The sequence below is a fragment of the Diadema setosum genome, chromosome 8 (assembly GCF_964275005.1).
Source record: "Diadema setosum chromosome 8, eeDiaSeto1, whole genome shotgun sequence".
NCBI lineage: Eukaryota > Metazoa > Echinodermata > Echinoidea > Diadematoida > Diadematidae > Diadema > Diadema setosum.
The window spans coordinates 31,703,655-31,723,428 of record NC_092692.1 but is presented as its reverse complement, the minus strand read 5'-3'; the positions used below and the strand labels follow the sequence as shown (position 1 = coordinate 31,723,428).

At 38.0% G+C, this 19,774-nt stretch overlaps 1 protein-coding gene across 1 annotated transcript in view; it reads right to left on the bottom strand.

Annotated features, from left to right (window-relative positions):
- The window catches only part of LOC140232203 (unconventional myosin-XV-like), a 122,447-nt gene that overhangs the window by 34,377 nt on the left and 68,296 nt on the right, over positions 1-19,774 (bottom strand). Inside the window, exon 26 of the mRNA XM_072312341.1 lies at positions 13,930-14,095. Within this exon, the coding sequence (XP_072168442.1) occupies positions 13,930-14,095 (166 nt within the window). The remainder of the gene's footprint in view (positions 1-13,929; positions 14,096-19,774) is intronic.

Sequence of the window (19,774 nt, the reverse complement as noted above, 5' to 3'; positions counted from 1 at the left end):
AGATTTCGCACTCGGTGAAAGATGAGGCGCACTATTCAACTCAGCTTCGCCTCGTTGAATAGAGCGCCTCTATCTTTCACCTTGTGCGAAATCTCGTACCATTGCACTCGTGACCATTCACTATTTGCATTCCATTGCACTCGTGACCATTCACTATTTGTATACCGTTGCACTCGTGACCACATTCACTATTTGTATACCACTGCACTCGTGACCATTCACTATTTGTATACCATTGCACTCATGACCATTCACTATTTGTATATTATGCAATGTTCGGTCTTTCCTCTCATTCTTCATCATTCTAATGCCAGCATGCATTCCACTGTCATGACTGTCTATTAAAGGGGATGGCTATAGTAACTGATTAGTGGGAATCAGTGGGAATGCTGGAGGATGATTGTTCCAATCCTTGTGGGATTCATTTAAGAGTACATTATATATCTATTGTTGTGTGAGAATTGCTTGCTTCAGAATGGTCTCATATAATAATAATAATAATAATTGATATGATTTATATAGTGCCAAATCCACTCTGCAGAGTGCTCTAGGCGCGGAAGGAAGAGAAAGTGAAGGAGATAAAGGACATACAAATATCAAGTACATGTAATGAGTAGTCAAATTGAGGCTTTAAACAAGTGAGTTTTTAGACTGCTTTTAAAGGAGTCTGATGAAGAACAATTTTTTACGGCTGAAGGTAAGTTATTCCATAAGGTGGGAGCAGCATGGCCAAAGGCACGTGTGCCCCATATTGTAGTGAATCTTGGAATTATCAGAGAACCGGAGTTGGATGAGCGTAAAGATCTAGCAGGGATGTAATTATGGAGTAAGTCAATGTTATACTGAGGAGCAGTGCCCTGAATGCAATGAAAAGTCAAAAGTAAAATCTTAAAAATAATGCGATCTTTGACTGGTAACCAATGAAGTGATCTCAAAATAGGGGTGATGTGAGTGTGCTTCTTGGATAGTGTGATGATGCGTGCTGCCGCATTTTGAAGCCTCTGTAGCATGGAGAGCTGAGTTTGTGGTAAGTTAAATAAGACAGAGTTTCCAAAATCGAGCCTAGAGGATATCAAGGCATGGACTAATTTTTCGGTAGAAGAGCGGTTCAAATATTTTCTAATGAAGCCGATATTGCGAAGTTGGTATCTTACAGATCTACAAATGCTAGAAACTTGATGAGACATAGTCATATTACAATCTAGCATTACACCCAGGTTGCGACAGGTTTGGGACACACTAATTGACATGCCGGAAAAGGAGATAAAATTAATGTCAAGTTTACCTAATTGTGTCTTCGAACCAAACATTAAAAACTCAGATTTATCCGTATTCAATTTCAAAGAATGTGAGTTCAGCCATGAATAAACATCGTTCATTGCATTCTCAAGCTGACTCAAAGCATGTAAGGCATCGGCCTGGTTAGGTTTGAAAGACAAATACAATGTCATCAGCGTATATGTGATAATAATTTTGTGCTGGCGCAGTAAGTGTCCCAGGCTAATAAGATAGATGGAAAACAAGGTGGGCCCGCCCACAGAGCCCTGTGGAACACCGCATTTGAGAGGCATAGCATTTGATTTACAGCTGTTGACACACACTGCCTGTGAGTGGCATGAAAGGTAAGATTTAAACCATTCGTATGCCTGACCTTTTACACCAAGAGATTGGAGGGTGTTTAACAAAATTGCATGATTAACAGTATCGAAGGCGGAGGACAAATCAAGTAAAATCAAAGCAGTGACATTTCCACGATCCATTTCCTGTAGGATGAAGTTCGACACATTGAGGAGAAGGGTTTCTACGCTATGGTAAGGACGATATGCGGATTGAAAAGGATCGAATAGATTATTAACCAAGAGATAATCTGTAAGTCTGGAGAAAACAATCCTTTCCAAAATTTTAAACAAAAATGGAAGGTTACACACGGGGCGGTAATTTTGGAGTGAATCTGGGTCTAAGGAAGGTTTTTTCAAAAGAGGAGTTATATATGCAGATTTCAAACACGAGGGGACGTAACACTGATCAATACTCAATATTCAAGTATTGTGCAGTTTAATGTTTCCATGTTAGCGTTCCTGGTCAGTGACGGGGCATTAATCTGCACATTACTTGAATATAAATGAGACCGTTCTGAAGGAAACAATTTTCACACAACAGTAGATATATAATGTACTCTTAAATGAATCCCACAAGGATTGGAACAATCATCCTCCAGCATTCCCACTGATTCCCACTGATCGGTTACTAGCCATCCCCTTTAACCACTACCTCTTCACCAACTAAAGACCCCTGTTACACATATGAAAAAGCCAACCTGAGGCCAGGCTCAGGCCGGCTCAGGTCGGCTTTCTCGTAGGTGTAAACAGTGGCACAAAAGTGGGGTTGGCCTCCTCAGGCCGGCTCCACTTCAGGCCACCTCTGGAGGTGGTCTGAGGTCAGCCATGGCCGGCCTAAAGCCGGCCCGGCTATATACATGTGTAAATGGTACAGGGCCCCGAGGCCGGCTTTTGGAGCTGCGGTTGACTGGTCACGTAACCTTCATCAGGGGCAAGAGCGCGGTAGAGTATCAAAACCAAATTCACCGAGCAAAATATTTGTTTACTTAAAGGGCGCTCCTATGGCAGAGTACAGAAAGGCGACGTGATCAGGCTGGCCCACGTGTAAACAGGGTCCATGAGGAGCGTCGTCGCTCGAGCCTGCCCCGAAGCTCATGTGTAAACGGTCCACGAAAAGTAGGCCTCAGGCCGTCTTTCATCTGTAACAGCTAGGGGTCAATCTCACATAAACAAAACCTGACCACTTCCCAAGTAATCTAACCACAAAACATTACCCCTTCATCCTAACATGAATCATGAACCGCTCTGCAACTGCTTGTATATATACATGTATTATAAATCAGAAAGATTCACCACCTAATGATACTTATCCTCCCAACTACCATTGAGTGAAGTTCCTGTCTACTGCATCTGATTATCTAACTAATCCATAAACTACGTATAGTAACGCAGCCATACACCACGGCACGTACCCAAACATTACAGCTTACCACCCAGGGCTTATGTCCTTGGACAAGTTCAATATTTTTACCCACCATAGCCCCTCTCAAACCCAGGTGTGTATAATGTGTACTTGGCAATGCTAGGGTAATGATTCCAGAAGAACCCCCTAGTGCCAGAGCAGTGGCAACAATGAAGAGGCTACTCTGGATAAAGAATACCTTATTATTATAACCCCCCCCCCCCCCCATCAAGCAAACCTCAACAAAAGATAGAGTTCAAGACAGATAGAGTGGTGACTACAGTTTGCACCTCTGATCGATCAGACATGTACGCAAACTTCAAAATACTGTCTGTACTGTACATAATGAAAGCATTTCTGATTTTTTAAATTCTTTAAACATCCCTAATTTGGGGGTTCTGCCCCCCCCCCCTTGCCCAGGTGAGGCATGGTGCCCATGTGATGTGTAGTCCTACAAATATACATGTGTGTATATATATATATATATATATATATATATATATATATATATATATATATATATATATATATATTGTATATGCATTGTATTTTATTACCCTAGCCATATTGCCTGCCAAGTTGGCAACAGATTTGATCATGTATTTTCAAGGAGATGAAAATGCAAAAATTGGTCCAGAATTGCCCAGCTCTCCCTCCCCACCCCTTGATCTGCCATGAACAAACTTGAAACTACAGTCTGCAATCTGCTTCCTCATATTTAACATTAACCTAGTCCCATCACTTCTACTTCTAGAGAATATGATTTTCAACACCCCAAACTGAGATTCTATCACTCTATGGATGCTATCTGGCAAAGTTTGGTGAAAATCCACCAAGTGTTCAAGATGAAGCTGAAAAATGTGAAGAGTTTAATTGTACAGTTGTATATGATGCACAATGCATCATGCTCTCCTGAGCAAAATGCTCATGTGAGCTATAATTTTTTTTTTCTTGTTCCTATTTGATGGAGGAAGTTGGAGGTATGCTGAAAAGAAACAGATGAAATGACTCAAATAAAATGCAACTTGGTAACATTTCAAAGAAAATGCACAAACAGTAAACTTTCATTTTCACATCAACTTTTTATTTTTAGGTCCAACTTATGCTGGTAATTGTACAGGAAGCATTACTAGAAAATGTTAGACATAAAAACAACAAAGAGAAATATAAAGAGATTGTCAGAAAAAGAGAGCAGAAATGATAGTTAGAGAAAGCATTAATCAATGATCCAAAAAGAAAGAACCTTGACAGGCTTCACAACAGGCCTGTTATTGGCCAAAACAAATTTTAAGAGACCACATCCTCCTACCTTGTGAAAGCTCAGCACATCTATTCCAACACAAATATCATGCACAACTCTGGGACCCAATCAATATGAATGTGAGATTCCACACAGAGAGACCAACTCATGCAGACCGTAAAATGCTGTACAATCACTGATGGGTGACAACTTTATACACATGTACGTTCTAAGATTTTCTAGTTTTTGTTTTGCACAAAAGAACCAGACTGCTGCACTCAGCCAACCAAGAGACAAGGTTTATTGTATGCCTCAATCTTTTCTCACACATTCACAATATCTGCCCTAAGTACAAGGTCCATCATTTGTATTGTGCTATTATAGTCCATACATTTTGACACTGTGAAATTACTAGCTCTTGTAGCCTTCTCAAGTGATGATGATGGCACACAGCTGTAATCAAAACTCTGAAAACTTTTTAATGGATAGTCTAATTTTCCTCAAACTTCACTGATGTGCTTAATTCTGCACTCGTTGAATCAAAGTATATGTTTGAGGTGAATTTTTCTTTGAAAAACCCAAAACAGCATGATAACAATGCTTCTCCCATGCTTACCCATTACATACAATGTATGCCTGAGTGATTATAGTAAACAACATCCTTTTCTCTTTGGGTGTGATTATTAACTCATTTCTGACACAGAATCAAAGTTTCCGAACAACTTTTAGGGAGTCTTGGGTAGTTGATAAATGCCAATGCTGAGCTGTTTTGATTATGGGGTTAGATATGTGTTTCTGAAATGCTTAAAAAAAAAAAAAGGTGCGATCACAAACAAGTTTGAGCCAGAAATGCATTTCTGTAGAGTTGATACAGGTTAGAATGCGACGTCACTTTGAGACATGTTTATAGCTTGGATCTGCCCATGCCAACCACTGCCAATTACACATCTCTGCTCCATGCGTCACACTGCGCAATGGAACTGCGCAGTGACAAGGCTTCCCAATCGATTACTCATAGAGATGATAACAAAGGCAACAACTCAAGAAGTGCAACAACTCGGGAAACATGATCCGAAAGACTTACTGTTGCAAATGTGTTTTGTGGGTATTGAAACACATTTCAAACATGGGAAAGCTGGATGATAAAGACAGTGTTTAACTATTGCTTTGTACTGAATTCCTATAAACTCAGCAGAATGATTAAAGTATAAATGGTATTGCACCCTGAAACTACAAGAAGAGACTCTGCATTATCACAGTCACCTGAGTATTGTAAGTTCTCCTTCTATCCCCTGGATCTCCCATTAGCAGACTTGAAATTACACTTATTATCATGTGCATTGTGTAAATACTGAGAGCAATTTCCCATTTCACAGAAGACTTTCTAAAAATTTTCTTATCCTTCTGGGCTCCCCTGGGGCCCCCAGGTGGGGAATGGTACCCATTTGAATGAACACATTCTATTCTCTCATCCTACTGAAAATACATGCCAAGTTTGGTGAAAACCTGACCATGCACTTTTAGGGTAATGAAAATGCACAAATTGGACCCCTGCATGGTTTGATCCTCTGACACTATGGGGAGCATCCAAGATCCACCAGGAACAAACTTATTCAAAGCACTATAAACAGAACTTTATCACGTCTGGTTCAAGAGAAGATTTTTCAAGATCCTATAATCTGGGGGCTTTATGAATGGGACCCATGTGAATAAATTGAGATCTTATCACCCTGGGGATGGTACCTGCCAAGTTTGGTGAAAATCCTCTGAGGGGTTTTCAGGAAGAAGCTGAAAATGTTAAAAAGTTACACATGATCACATACCGGGCCAATGCCAGATGATGAATGATCGCAAGTTGACTATTCAAGCCTTTGGCTCAGGTGGGATGAAAACTCTTTTTTTTTCATGAGTGACTTCCCTGCGTGCATTCAACAATTCTTCATAACCTACATTTTATTATTACTATTATTATTTTTTGTCTTTATGCTTGTTAGAATCCATGAAACAATGCGCGCAAACTAATGCGGTACAAATGCTAGAAGACAATTGGTCTCTTCTCAGTTGCTTTGGCATTTTTTGGCAGGCTGGCAAAAAACACTATTTGGAGCAACCACGTTAATTAATAGGTTGGTCATATTTAAGTGAGAATCTGGAGTATGTACTCATCCTTCTAATTGCCTTCAACAGAGTAGAGTCCTGAACATTAATTATGCCAAGCTGACAAACATGAATGGGATACCTTTGAAATGAGATGCTCACAAACAATCCTTGATGTATCAATCTCACTGACAAGATAAGGAATGAGGAAATCGGGCGGGAGCTCCATCTTACTACCACCACCTCCAATGAAGAATCCATAAGGTGCTTGAGATGGTTCAGACATCTAGTCCCCATGCTTTCACATAAGACTCCCATTCCATGCCTACAAGAATTACTTTCTCACTAAACAAAGACCACTATGACACCCACCAGCCAGCTGGATCAGAGTTCAAATTGAAAGTGACGAGGGCATTCCTCTGAAAGAAGCTGAACATCAAGCCCAGGGAAGATCAAACTGGAGAAGCATCACTCATACAGTGTAGGAGAGCAAAGAGACACACCATCCATCCAATTAAGTCAAGTCAGTTAAAGGCATAACATATTTGCAAATATAACAGAAACCCAGCATTAATGCTTCAAAATAGTTTAAAAATGTAAGCTAGGGATATAGAAACAACCAATGCAAAAATTTAAACCAGTATAATCAATCTTAAGTATAGTTAAATATACAAAATGTGAACAATTGTTATAATAAATGTTTCCAGACTAAACCATCTACAGTTATCGTTTAATGAGAAAAATAATGATATCTTCTTATATTTTAGATTTTATTGCAAAAATTTTATATGGTAGGATGTTTTGTGATACAACTGACTTACAAATATGCATCACAAGTGATATCTTGAACATTTTTTAAATCAGCTGTTCCCAAAGGTACATAATGTACTAGTACCTAGGATCTTTAAGTTATGCCACGTAGGTAAACGTGATTGGCCATCTCCGGATATACATGTGTACTCAAGTACAGTCGTACGCTTGCCTGGGAATACCATTGTTGATCCAAACGTTGATCCAAATGCCATGGTAACAAGCCATTACCTCCCAGCTCACTGCCTTTTATATGGCACAATTAGCCAAATTGCATAAATAAATAAATATGCCTCCAGAGCTTACTGTGAAAACACAGGATATTCACCATCACGTTCACAAGGATTTTAACACTCAAATTAAGACTACGTGTATGGTGTCATTAACTCCTGGAATACAGTATTCTCCATTTAATCGGGCACCACTTCATCAGGTACCTTGCTTAACCTGTTGCAGACGAGTCCCGAGAATACTCGGAAAGGTGTCTATGAGAAATGCGTGTTATAGCAAAATCAGTCAGTTCTAAATGGTTTAATTGACTTACTAGCAGGAAAAAAAGTTCCAGATGCATGCTAAATTCACAGGATAATTGGGTAGGCATTCTGGATACAAAATGAACTAGAAATGTCACTATGGCGACTGATGCCTCCGCCATAATGCATGATTCTCCCAATAGGTGTATAGTACAATGTCTTCACAATGTGTGATGACATTGTACTATACTGGCAAAATATCGAAATGACAGGTTTGTCAGAAATATCTTGAATGTTCACTTTCCTTGAACTAGGTTTGCTATAATTGTCTATGAAAGAGTTCAGGTACATGTATTTGGGGAATTGAGGATTTTTACTTAACTTCTGACTGACCCTTTTATAAGTTTATGCATTGAGTAATTTTAAAGGTATGAAGAAAGAGTGTAATAACAGTGCCAAACAGATTTTTTTTTGCATTAAAACCTTGCTTTGACCCTTAACCTTTGACCTTCTGGCAGGAAATTTCCCAGAGAATCTCCATTAGGTAATACATGTACATATTGTATATTGAATTTTAAAAATGATAATGCAAGCACTGTATATATATACTAGTTTATGAGGGAAATAGTAAAATATTGAGGAGTTGACCTTGACCTTTGACCCCTGACTATTGACCCATGACCCATATATTCCCTAGATAATCCCTGCCAGTCAGCACATGCGTATGTACCAAGTTTCATGAAGATACATTGAACCATCTACGAGAAAAGTGAAATTGTAACATTTTCACCTAACCTTTAACCTTTTTAGACCTTTGACCTTGACATGAAACTCTCTCTGGAGAATCTTTATGCAGTAGTACATGTCTACACTAAGTTTCAAGAAAATACCTTTGGGCATGGCATGGATATGGGGGAAATAGCAACATTTTTAGCATTTGACCTTGACCTTGACCTTTGACCTCTTGCCAATGTCACTAAAATCTACTCAACTAATTGCCCTATCATAAATCATCCTTGGACCAAGTTTGGGGAAAGCTGCTCCATCCAGTTTTGAGTTATCACATAAACAGATAAATTTTAGGATTTGACCTTGATCTTTGACCTTTGACCTCTGTCCGATTTCACTAAAAAATCAATCAAGTAATTGTCCCACCATATATTATCCTCGGACAAAGTTTCGTGAAATTTGCGTGATCCAGTCTGGAGTTATCGCGTAAACAGATACAATTTCATGATTTGACCTTGACCTTTGACCTTTAACCTTTGGTTGATTTCACCCAAAATCTAATCAAGTAATTGCCCCATCATACTTCATACTTGGACCAAGTTTGGTAAAATTCCAGTCAATATTACTCAAGTTATCGCATAAACGAATGCGGACGGATGTACGTACGGACGTACGGACGGACGGACAGACAACCCGAAAACATAATGCCTCCGGCACCACTTCGTGGCGGAGGCATAAAAATTGTCCAGATTAACCTGATCTACAGTATTGTCATAGTTTTCAACAGAAGGCCTTTAAAATTTGTGTAAAAAAAAAAAAAAAAAAAGATATGAAGAAACTGTGAGAGGCTGAAAGTTGATGGAGAGTATGGGTTGACAGTTTAACGTGTTAAATGTGCAGTGTACGACAGATTATGGCCTTATCACTGGTACACGTAGACATATTTATGCACGAGGTGTACAAACCCTTTAACCAGCACCATAATCACTACCAACACACTTTCACACACAAAATGACAGTGACATGGTGGCTACCTCTCTATGAAAACAAAAATATAAACTAACTCCATTGAGATGCTATCTTTCTTTAAGCTGTTATTTGAAAACAACTTTCGATCATCGTGAAACCCACAAGGACAGAGCGGGATTCCTTGCTGCATTTGGATGCATAAAAATCATGCCTATGGTTCCAAATGGCAGATGTTTATGAAGTGTGCACATGTTTATTGATGAGGACTCGGGGCTGCATGCTAATGTTTGAAGAATTCTTTTACTGTCATTGACTATTAAGGCTATTGTGTGACCCACTTCAGATGAACTGTGGCTGTAAGTGATATGCCGTAATGTGTGTCTGATGCAGAGAGGTGTGTGTGGTGCATCGTGAATAAATTAACATGCTTTCCTGTTTAATAATCGGGTACTCCCTTTAATCGGGTAATGCTCTGCCAAACAGTACCCAATTAAACAGAGTATTCTCTATGGCATCAAATATCAAACTTCATATCTACATGTATAGATGTCTCTATTGTACCCTTGTAACATGCTAAAATGCATGCTCTATTCAAACCTCATGTCTGATCGATCTTGGCTGTGAAATACACAATAATACATAACTGCTGGACTTCTTTCCCACAGGATGATTAGAAACTTGTTTGTTCTTTGTTGATTGGCAAAGGAAAAAAAAATCCTGTTTGGGGGGGTTGAAAGTTCCCACAGAATTGCAGAAGGAATGGGTTCACTATTCAGAACAAAAGACAATAATTGGAGTCGATGGCCTTTTACGCAGAATGAAACCGTCACAAATTATTCAATGCATTGTGCATGTACCCAGAACCTTTTTGCCACTGTATGCATTTTACATTTGCAAATTTTGGCTCCCTATAAAAGTTGCAAAAGTTTCATGCACACAAAAATGACTGGTTGTACAGTACATTGGGTATTATATTGACTGGTCAATTATCTCGGATAATCATGTCAACAGCTAGATGTCGATGTATTCATACTGTGTGTGTCAGATAAGCATAAGTGTGTAATTATCATACTTTCTCCCTCTCTCCAGTTTGCATTCTTCTTATACCCAGATCATCTCTAGCATTGTCTTTTAAAATCATCCCCAAAATGTTGTGAAACACTGTATTTCTCACATATCAAGGAAGGCATACTGTAACATACTGAGCATCATCAGAGCAAAGATATGTGACCCCCTTACAACAAAAGTATCCAAATGTCGATTTAATGAGGACAATTTCGGTGCATCATGATAAAGAAAAACATAAGAAATTTGATCGGATATAACGAGGTTCCATTTCTTGACTTGCCGCTTTCAAACACGCGACAAACGAAACATTGAAAACCGAATTCACGCTATCCATCATGTCTTTTTCCCGTTTTGCAGAGAACGGTTCCTTCCATGCTTTCTTCTAATCCACGCGATAAGACACATTAATACCCTCCGATGTTCCTACTAAATTATTAAACATAATCATTTGATTTGCGTGCGTGATGTTATAGGTCAAACCACAGCGCAACGAGGGAAAAAAAGATAACGTACTCAAAAACTTTTCATGTAGCAACACTCCTGGCAAAAAAAAAAACAATGGAAATTGGAATGCGTGTGCAACTCATCATTATATCCTTTCCATTTGTATTCCCGATTTCCAGTTCTTTTGCTGGTTAGCAAATATGAGTGTATGATTATAGCCGAAATAATAATGAAATCGCGATCTCGCCGGGTGACAGTAGCGTAAAATAGTTGAATAAGGCAATCCTTTCGCTTATTTTTAATAAGTAGCAAAAAAAGCTGCTGAAAACTGCTTATCCAATAAGGGCGAGCCAATGGAGTAAAATGGAGTCAAAAGGGGCCTGAGCTTTCGATCCTAGCAGAATCTTCGTCAGAGGCAAAATGACAAACATGCAGGGAAAGCAATCACATATAAGGACTTTATACAACAAGAACAGACAGGGACAAGCTGGGTACACAGAACAAAGAAACAAAGGAGAGGGAGGTCATGGGCAAGGAGCCCAACAGGTAAAAGGAGGGGGATTAAAGCAGGAGGGTGGACAGACAATAGGCAGAGGAGAGGGGACAGACAAAAGGCAGAGGGGGGTCAGTGATGATCATGAGGATCAGGGAGGCAACCAATGAAGGAAAGGATGAATAGGGAGGCAACATCAAAGAAGATAGGGAACACCAGAGGGATAAAGAAAGGGAAAGAGTGAAAAAAGCAACAGCAAAAGGAAGGGAGGGGGGGGGGGCTGAGCAAACAGTGAGCCCTGAAGGTGTACCAGGAGGAGGCAACAAGGGGAAGAAATCAAACATATCAAAGTGTATACATTTTTTTTTTTTTTTTTTTTTTGTTAAATTATTATTATTATTACCATTATTATTCGCTTTTTCATTTTTCAATTTCATTTTGTTCTTTCTTTGTGCCTTTTTCCATTTGCAGACCCTTTTTTCCCCAATTGGTTCCTTCCTCTAGTCCGAGTCTCTTTTATACAGATTTTTCTACCTACACACACACACACACCTGGTTTTGTTTGTTTACACATACTTGTGCTTATCTTGCCTTGCCTGCTTTTTGTGTACTTACAATGTATACAGTTTTCTCTCCCCCAGTTTTTCATATGTGCTTTATTTTATTTCTTTTATCAACATTCTTTCATTACTGTTATTTCATTGTCATTATTATTACTGTGTGTGTATATGTATACACTTTGATATGTTTGATTTCTTCCCCTTGTTGCCTCCTCCTGGTACACCTTCAGGGCTCACTGTTTGCTCAGCCCCCCCCCCCCCCTCCCTTCCTTTTGCTGTTGCTTTTTTCACTCTTTCCCTTTCTTTATCCCTCTGGTGTTCCCTATCTTCTTTGATGTTGCCTCCCTATTCATCCTTTCCTTCATTGGTTGCCTCCCTGATCCTCATGATCATCACTGACCCCCCTCTGCCTTTTGTCTGTCCCCTCTCCTCTGCCTATTGTCTGTCCACCCTCCTGCTTTAATCCCCCTCCTTTTACCTGTTGGGCTCCTTGCCCATGACCTCCCTCTCCTTTGTTTCTTTGTTCTGTGTACCCAGCTTGTCCCTGTCTGTTCTTGTTGTATAAAGTCCTTATATGTGATTGCTTTCCCTGCATGTTTGTCATTTTGCCTCTGACGAAGATTCTGCTAGGATCGAAAGCTCAGGCCCCTTTTGACTCTATTTTTAATAAGAACGGATGTACAAAACGCGAAGAGATTTTCGGAAGATAATAAAGAACGCTTCTTAATCCCTTCGGGCGCAACGATAATTCATTGTATGAAATTACAGCCGAAATGATTCATGAAATCATCGCATTCTCGCTGGGCAGCAACAGCGTAAAAATACCTCGCAATTTACAGTAAACGACGCATGAATGTTACTTTGAAATCATCGCGATATCGCCGGGTGACAGGAGCGTAAAAATAGTTGAATAACGCATGTTAAGCTACTTAATCGGTGTTCATAAAAAGAAACAAACGCATGGGATAACAATTTGAATAGATTTGGGTTTGTTCATTATCACAATTTTAACAACACATTTCACAATGAAGATTTTTCAATTCTTTCAGAATGGTCTACGAGGTACAGATTTGCGTAAAAAGGATCACAACCTTCGAAATTCAATCCTGTCGCATATTTTTCAGGAACGGATGTACACGAGGCGAAGAGATTTCCGGAAGAAAATAAACAACGCATTTTTAATCCTTTCGGTCGCAATGATCATACATTGTATAAGGTTACATCCGAAATGATTCATGAAAACATCGCATTCCCGCTGGACACCAACAGCGTAAAAATACCTCGCAAGTTACGGTAAACAATGCATGCATGTTACTTTATTTGCGCTGGTGTTTAGAAAAACTTAACAAACGCATTTTATACAATCTGATTTTTATACCCCTATACTTCTCAAGAGCATAATGTGCAACTATTATGCGAAGAGATTTTCGGAAGAAAAATAAAGAATTAACCCATTTCAACCCCGACTTTTTTGCCTAATTCACAAATAATTTCCCTTTATTCTCTTAATAATAATGATCCATAATTGTGTAATAACAACGCAAAGCATGTTCTTAACTTTCATTGATGGTTATATTATGACGTCGTGCTTATGTTTTCTTTGTTTTTGATGCATACGGTTATAACGAGGTACCGGTTATAACGAGGTAATATCGCCGGTCCCATGGACCTCGTTATAACGGGGTTCACTGTATGCCAATTTCTTGCATTTCCTTTGATCATTTAGCTTTGAAATTTCGGCAGATGATAGACAAAACATTAGATTACAACATTATTCCAAAAACATATATTTGATGGCTGTGACCGATTTTCATGATCTGACTTCAAACTTTATTTTCTTGGCTCAGCCATCAGTAACTTTCGGATCCTTATAATGTGGCGGGTCACATATAGATGTAGAGTTGTGATCATTTGTTCAATTTTTTTTTTTTTTTTTTTGGTCTGCCATCCTATCAAAATCACTCCTCAGTTGTGGTAGAGTCTCTTTATAATTTGCAATTCCCATCGCTAACAGCCAAGCCTTACCTGGGTCGGTGACGTGATGTTTGCCGGTGACCTTGATGATGTCCCCCTTGTGGAAGCTGAGGAGGGTGGTCTCTCGAGTGATGTAGTCCTGGATGGCTCTCACATGCAGCGAATCTTTCTCCAGGTCCAACACGTAGGCATCGACCATGCTCTTTATCTGAGCAGCCTGCAGCCAAGTGATCCAAGAAGATACAACGAGAAATTATCATCTGCACTTTTCTTTTTCCTTACCATTCTGTAACATGTTGGACGATACAACGACACGTTATCTTATTTTGGCTCGAACAAAATATAAGATTGGCCTTATGCAAGGATAACAGACTTGAAGAAACAGGCCAAAGTATTCACATACTGGTACTGCCGGATCTTCACTCAGATGAAGACAGACTAATATCAATACTCTATAAACATAAAATCACAAAATATGACTGACACTTATGTAACCCGTTGAAGACGGTCTGATTTTGCTACAACACGCATTTCCCATAGACACCTGCCCGAGTATACTCAGGACTCATCCTCAATGGTTAAAGTCAATACAAGCATGTCTTAAGTGGAAGTGGAAAGAGGAGCTGATACATCTATGTATCCACATAGTGTTGGGTTTTTTTAAGAGTCATAAGATGTTCGTTTGTTTTTTTTACTCTCAGACATGAAACAGAGAGTTTGATATCTACTGCGAGTAGGTGTGAATAACAGTGGCATGTGTAATAGGTTTTGATGGGGAAAACCAAGATGGACAAATCCTTATCTCAGACATGAAACAGAGTGTCTGATATCTACTGCAAGTAGGTGTGAATAACAGTGACATGTTAGGTTTTGATGGGGAAAACCAAGATGGACAAATCCTTAACACATCTCTGCCTTTCTTTCACATTCATGACAAAACACCAAATAAGATTCCACATACAGTGTATGTGATCCTGCACCACAACACCAACAAAAAGTCATGAGCCATGGATTTTTAATTAAGGACAGATTTTGTTAAGAGCAGACTTTAAGCTTTAAAATGATGTATAACTCCAGTCAAATGGACTTTCCTATTTACCTACAATTGTATCTGAAAAGAAAACATAAATTCTGGAAAAGTGTTCACTGAGAAAAGAGGCCGTAAAGTATAGGAACTATTTAAGCGCTTCATCTTACCAAGCCATGCTAACTGTGTAATGAATGGGACAAAAAAAAAAAAAAAAAAAAAAAAAAACCAGGATGTGAAACTCAAACAATGAAGAGATTATCAGATTACGCTGGAATTGAATGAAGAGATTATCATATTACGCTGGAATTGATCATGCTCTAATAACACATTCTATCCATGACTAACACTGCCTATCAAAGCAGTAACACCATCCTTTTATATTAGAGTTGAAAGTGAAGAGTGTGTTAATGGTTTAATTTAGAAATGAAAAGAGGACTCTAAGAGACACCTAATCACACTTTTCTATTAAAAAAAGCTTTCCAGAAAAAATGCAAGAAACACAATTTCCCATTCATTTTATGATCCCAAACTTTACCATAATGTGATTAAAATTTTGCTCCTTCAGAAACTATGAGAAACTGAAGATTAACTACACTGTAGGTTGACCCATCTCACCTATTTTGGCCCTGACACAAAACTAGTGTGTGCAACTTTTTGTTGCTTTTATGATGTATGGTCACATAAATTACTGTGTACACCACTTCACAAGTACAGTTTCCTGTACTTGCCAACTGGGGCTTGTAAACAATTTCTGTGAGCTGCTGAATTCATGATAGAGAATCACTTTGATAGACTTAGAAAGTGTTATCCATTCTCATGAGAATAGTTACCAATTTTCAACCATGCAGATGATAAATACACTGATGGTACACAATACAATTTCACAAATATTCATTTATGTTGACTTGAAACTAATGAAAATATGAAAAATCTAACACATTTTACTAGAGGCACTTCACAGCATGTGTTTTCAATGCAACACAAGATAAACAAGTCTTCCTGATAGTCTAGTGGTCCCCTTTAACTTTTTTTTTTAACAATCGAAAGATGCAAATTTTTGTTTACGAGACACTCAAGTTGACATTTCAAGTTTCCTTCTTTCCAGTTCTGTTTTGCTGTTTCAGGTTGTTCAAATTTTTGTACTTTTGTGGTGTTCAGGTTTTTGTATTTTAGTGTTGTTCGGGTTTTTGTATTTTAGTGTTCAGTGTTCAGGCTTTTGTAGTTTAGTGTTGTTCAGGTTTGTTGTATTTTAGTGCTGCTCAGGTTTCTGTATTTTAGTGTTGTTCAGGTTTTTGTATTTCAGTGTTGTTCAGGCTTTTGTAGTTACATGTAAGTGTTGCTCGGGTTTTGTATTTTAGTGTTGTTCAGGTTTTTGTATTTTAGTGTTGCTCAGGTTTCTGTATTTTAGTGTTGTTCAGGTTTTTGTAGTTTAGTGTTGTTCAGGCTTTTGTAGTTTTGTGTTGCTCGGGTTTTTGTTTTTTAGTGTTGTTCAGGTTTTTGTATTTTAGTGTTGCTCAGGTTTCTGTATTTTAGTGCTGTTCAGGCTTTTGTAGTTTAGTGTTGTTCAGCTTTTTGTATTTTAGTGTTGCTGAGGTTTCTGTATTTTAGTGTTGTTCAGGTTTTTGTATTTTAGTGTTGTTCAGGTTTTTGTATTTTAGTGTTGCTCAGGTTTCTGTATTTTAGTGTTGTTCAGGTTTTTGTATTTTAGTGTTGTTCAGGTTTTTGTATTTTAGTGCTGCTCAGGTTTTTGTATTTTAGTGTTGTTCAGGTTTTTGTATTTTAGTGTTGCTCAGGTTTCTGTATTTTAGTGCTGTTCAGGCTTTTGTAGTTTAGTGTTGTTCAGCTTTTTGTATTTTAGTGTTGCTCAGGTTTCTGTATTTTAGTGTTGTTCAGGTTTTTGTATTTTAGTGTTGCTCAGGCTTTTGTAGTTAAGTGTTGTTCAGCTTTTTGTATTTTAGTGTTGCTCAGGTTTTTGTTTTTTAGTGTTGTTCAGGTTTTTGTATTTTAGTGTTGCTCAGGTTTTTGTATTTCAGTGTTGTTCAGGCTTTTGTATTTTAGTGTTGCTCAGGTTTCTGTATTTTATTGTTGTTCAGGTTTTTGTAGTTTAGTGTAGTTCAGGCTTTTGTAGTTTTGTGTTGTTCAGGTTTTTGTATTTTAGTGTTGCTCAGGTTTCTGTATTTTAGTGTTGTTCAGGTTTTTGTAGTTTTGTGTTGTTCAGGCTTTTGTATTTTAGTGTTGCTCAGGTTTCTGTATTTTATTGTTGTTCAGCTTTTTGTATTTTTGTGTTGCTCGGGTTTTTGTTTTTTAGTGTTGTTCAGGTTTTTGTATTTTAGTGTTGCTCAGGTTTCTGTATTTTAGTGCTGTTCAGGCTTTTGTAGTTTAGTGTTGTTCAGGCTTTTGTAGTTTTGTGTTGCTCGGGTTTTTGTTTTTTAGTGTTGTTCAGGTTTTTGTATTTTAGTGTTGTTCAGGTTTCTGTATTTTAGTGCTGTTCAGGCTTTTGTAGTTAGGTGTTGTTAAGCTTTTTGTATTTTAGTGTTGCTCAGGTTTTTGTTTTTTAGTGTTGTTCAGGTTTTTGTATTTTAGTGTTGCTCAGGTTTCTGTATTTTAGTGCTGTTCAGGCTTTTGTAGTTTAGTGTTGTTCAGCTTTTTGTATTTTAGTGTTGCTCAGGTTTCTGTATTTTAGTGTTGTTCAGGTTTTTGTATTTTAGTGTTGTTCAGGTTTTTGTATTTTAGTGTTGCTCAGGTTTCTGTATTTTAGTGTTGTTCAGGTTTTTGTATTTTAGTGTTGTTCAGGTTTTTGTATTTTAGTGCTGCTCACCTTTTGTATTTTAGTGCTGCTCAGGTTTTTGTATAGGTTCTTATGTTGTCACTCATTCTGATTTGACCTCCACACTAACTCTCTCATTACCTTAACTCCTTTCCTATTCAGTTGTGTTCATTTTTTGCATCCCTCACATATTATTCTTTTGTTTAATATTCAGTGCTTGGGTAATCAACCTATTAAACTATTAGGCCATCTCCATCCTACCTGCTTTCATGGGTTGTTTTGGGGTGAATCTGGTTCTTCTGTTTATCTTGGGCTCCTCCATTCCTTTTATTTCTATTGGTTCTTCTAGTATATTAGAATATGCAGATATGTACTTTATGCATGATTTATGTTAATTGAGGTACACTTTGCTGAAAGCAAGCGGCTCCACAATAAATCAATTGAATGCAACTCAAGACTTCAAGCCTACAAAACTTACTTGGTACTTGTGTTCATTAACACGTAACACTCCTACACTATTTTTTTTTTTCATTTCATTTATTTCATTTCCAACAACATTTTCATACACAAAAATAACACATCAATATAATGTCGTTACAAAGAAAAATACGTGAAGTTAACAATACTACGCATGAAAAAAAGTAAGTGAAAATTGAATTAAAACTAAATTTGAAGGAAATGGAGGAGACATGCTAAAAAGCTAAGCTTGTATTCTGCAGTCTCCTCGTGGACAAAAAGACTAAATATCTTTGGACATAATATAAGCGGTGCACAACACATACAGTCCTATACAAACAAACAAACAAACAAACAGATGAACAAACAAACACAAGCAACCTCTCTTGTAAAGAGAAAGATAGAGAGAGAAAAACAAAATACAGTGAAGGAAAAGAGGAAAAGAGGAAAAGAGGAGGAGGAGGGGAGGAGGAAATTATTTTGAGGGAAGAAACAGAAAGAGACAAGAGGACAGGAAAAAGGCGAGAAAGGAGAAGAGACGAAGGGTCTATACCAGCACACGCGAGGCACATGGTGCGATGGATTACCGAGTTATATGTACATAATGTAGGAAAGTAATAGATAAAAGAAAAGAATGAGTATAACGAATAATAAAGAAGGCTCAAATTTATGGGTAACTAAAATATATCTCATTCAACTATATAAGAATTTATGAACAACTTCTTCAGTTTGAATGTGAATGTATTTAAACTTAGAACTTGTTTCATACTATTATCAAGAGAGTTCCAGAATTTGGGGCCAGTAAAAGAAAATATAGATTTAGCAAACATAGTCCTAGTTAATGGCAAATGAAATGAGTTGGATAGCCGGGTAGGATAAAGATGAACAGATCTATTTATAGTGAACATGGACTCAAACAGAAACTATTGTTGATGTTTCTATTGAAAATCAAATCAATTAACTTCTGCAAAGGCATTGTTCAGAGGCGAACATCAGGGGCATTCTGTTGTAAATCCAATCAATCAATTTCTGCATTGGCACTCATATTAAGAGGCGAACTTGCATAAGCATCCACAAACAGTGGGAAGTACTATGACGTCATCACGGACATAGAAAATCAGCTTTTAGAATTTCTCTCCATGAATTCATACTGGTCAACCCACAATGACATCTCCTAAACGTAGACAGTGAAAACCTATGAATAGAGGTGGGCTATAGAGGGTCAATTTTAGGTCACATTTTCAGAACATGCTCATCACACCTTAGTTTGATGACTTTATGCCTACTAACACCATTTTTAAAAAAAAAAAAGAACGAAAAAAATTTGAAATCCTGGGTGCCCCGGCCGAAATCATCAAAAAAATCCAAGATGGTCGCCGTTTCGGCTTAAAAAAGACATTTTTGGCTTAACTCGGCTATTTTTCGGTCTATTGTGAAGGTTTTGGTGTCTTACCCCATGTTTTAGGGGTCAAGGAAATGGACTACAATCATGATATTAATTTTAGTGTAAAACCTAATCTTCCTCATGATACTAACCTTTTTCCCATATTTAGGGTTAAATTTTCCTTGTCCTGTACCCCTACCCCAACCACCATTTCTGGTGATGAGCATGTTCTGAAAATGTCACCCTCTATAGCCCACCT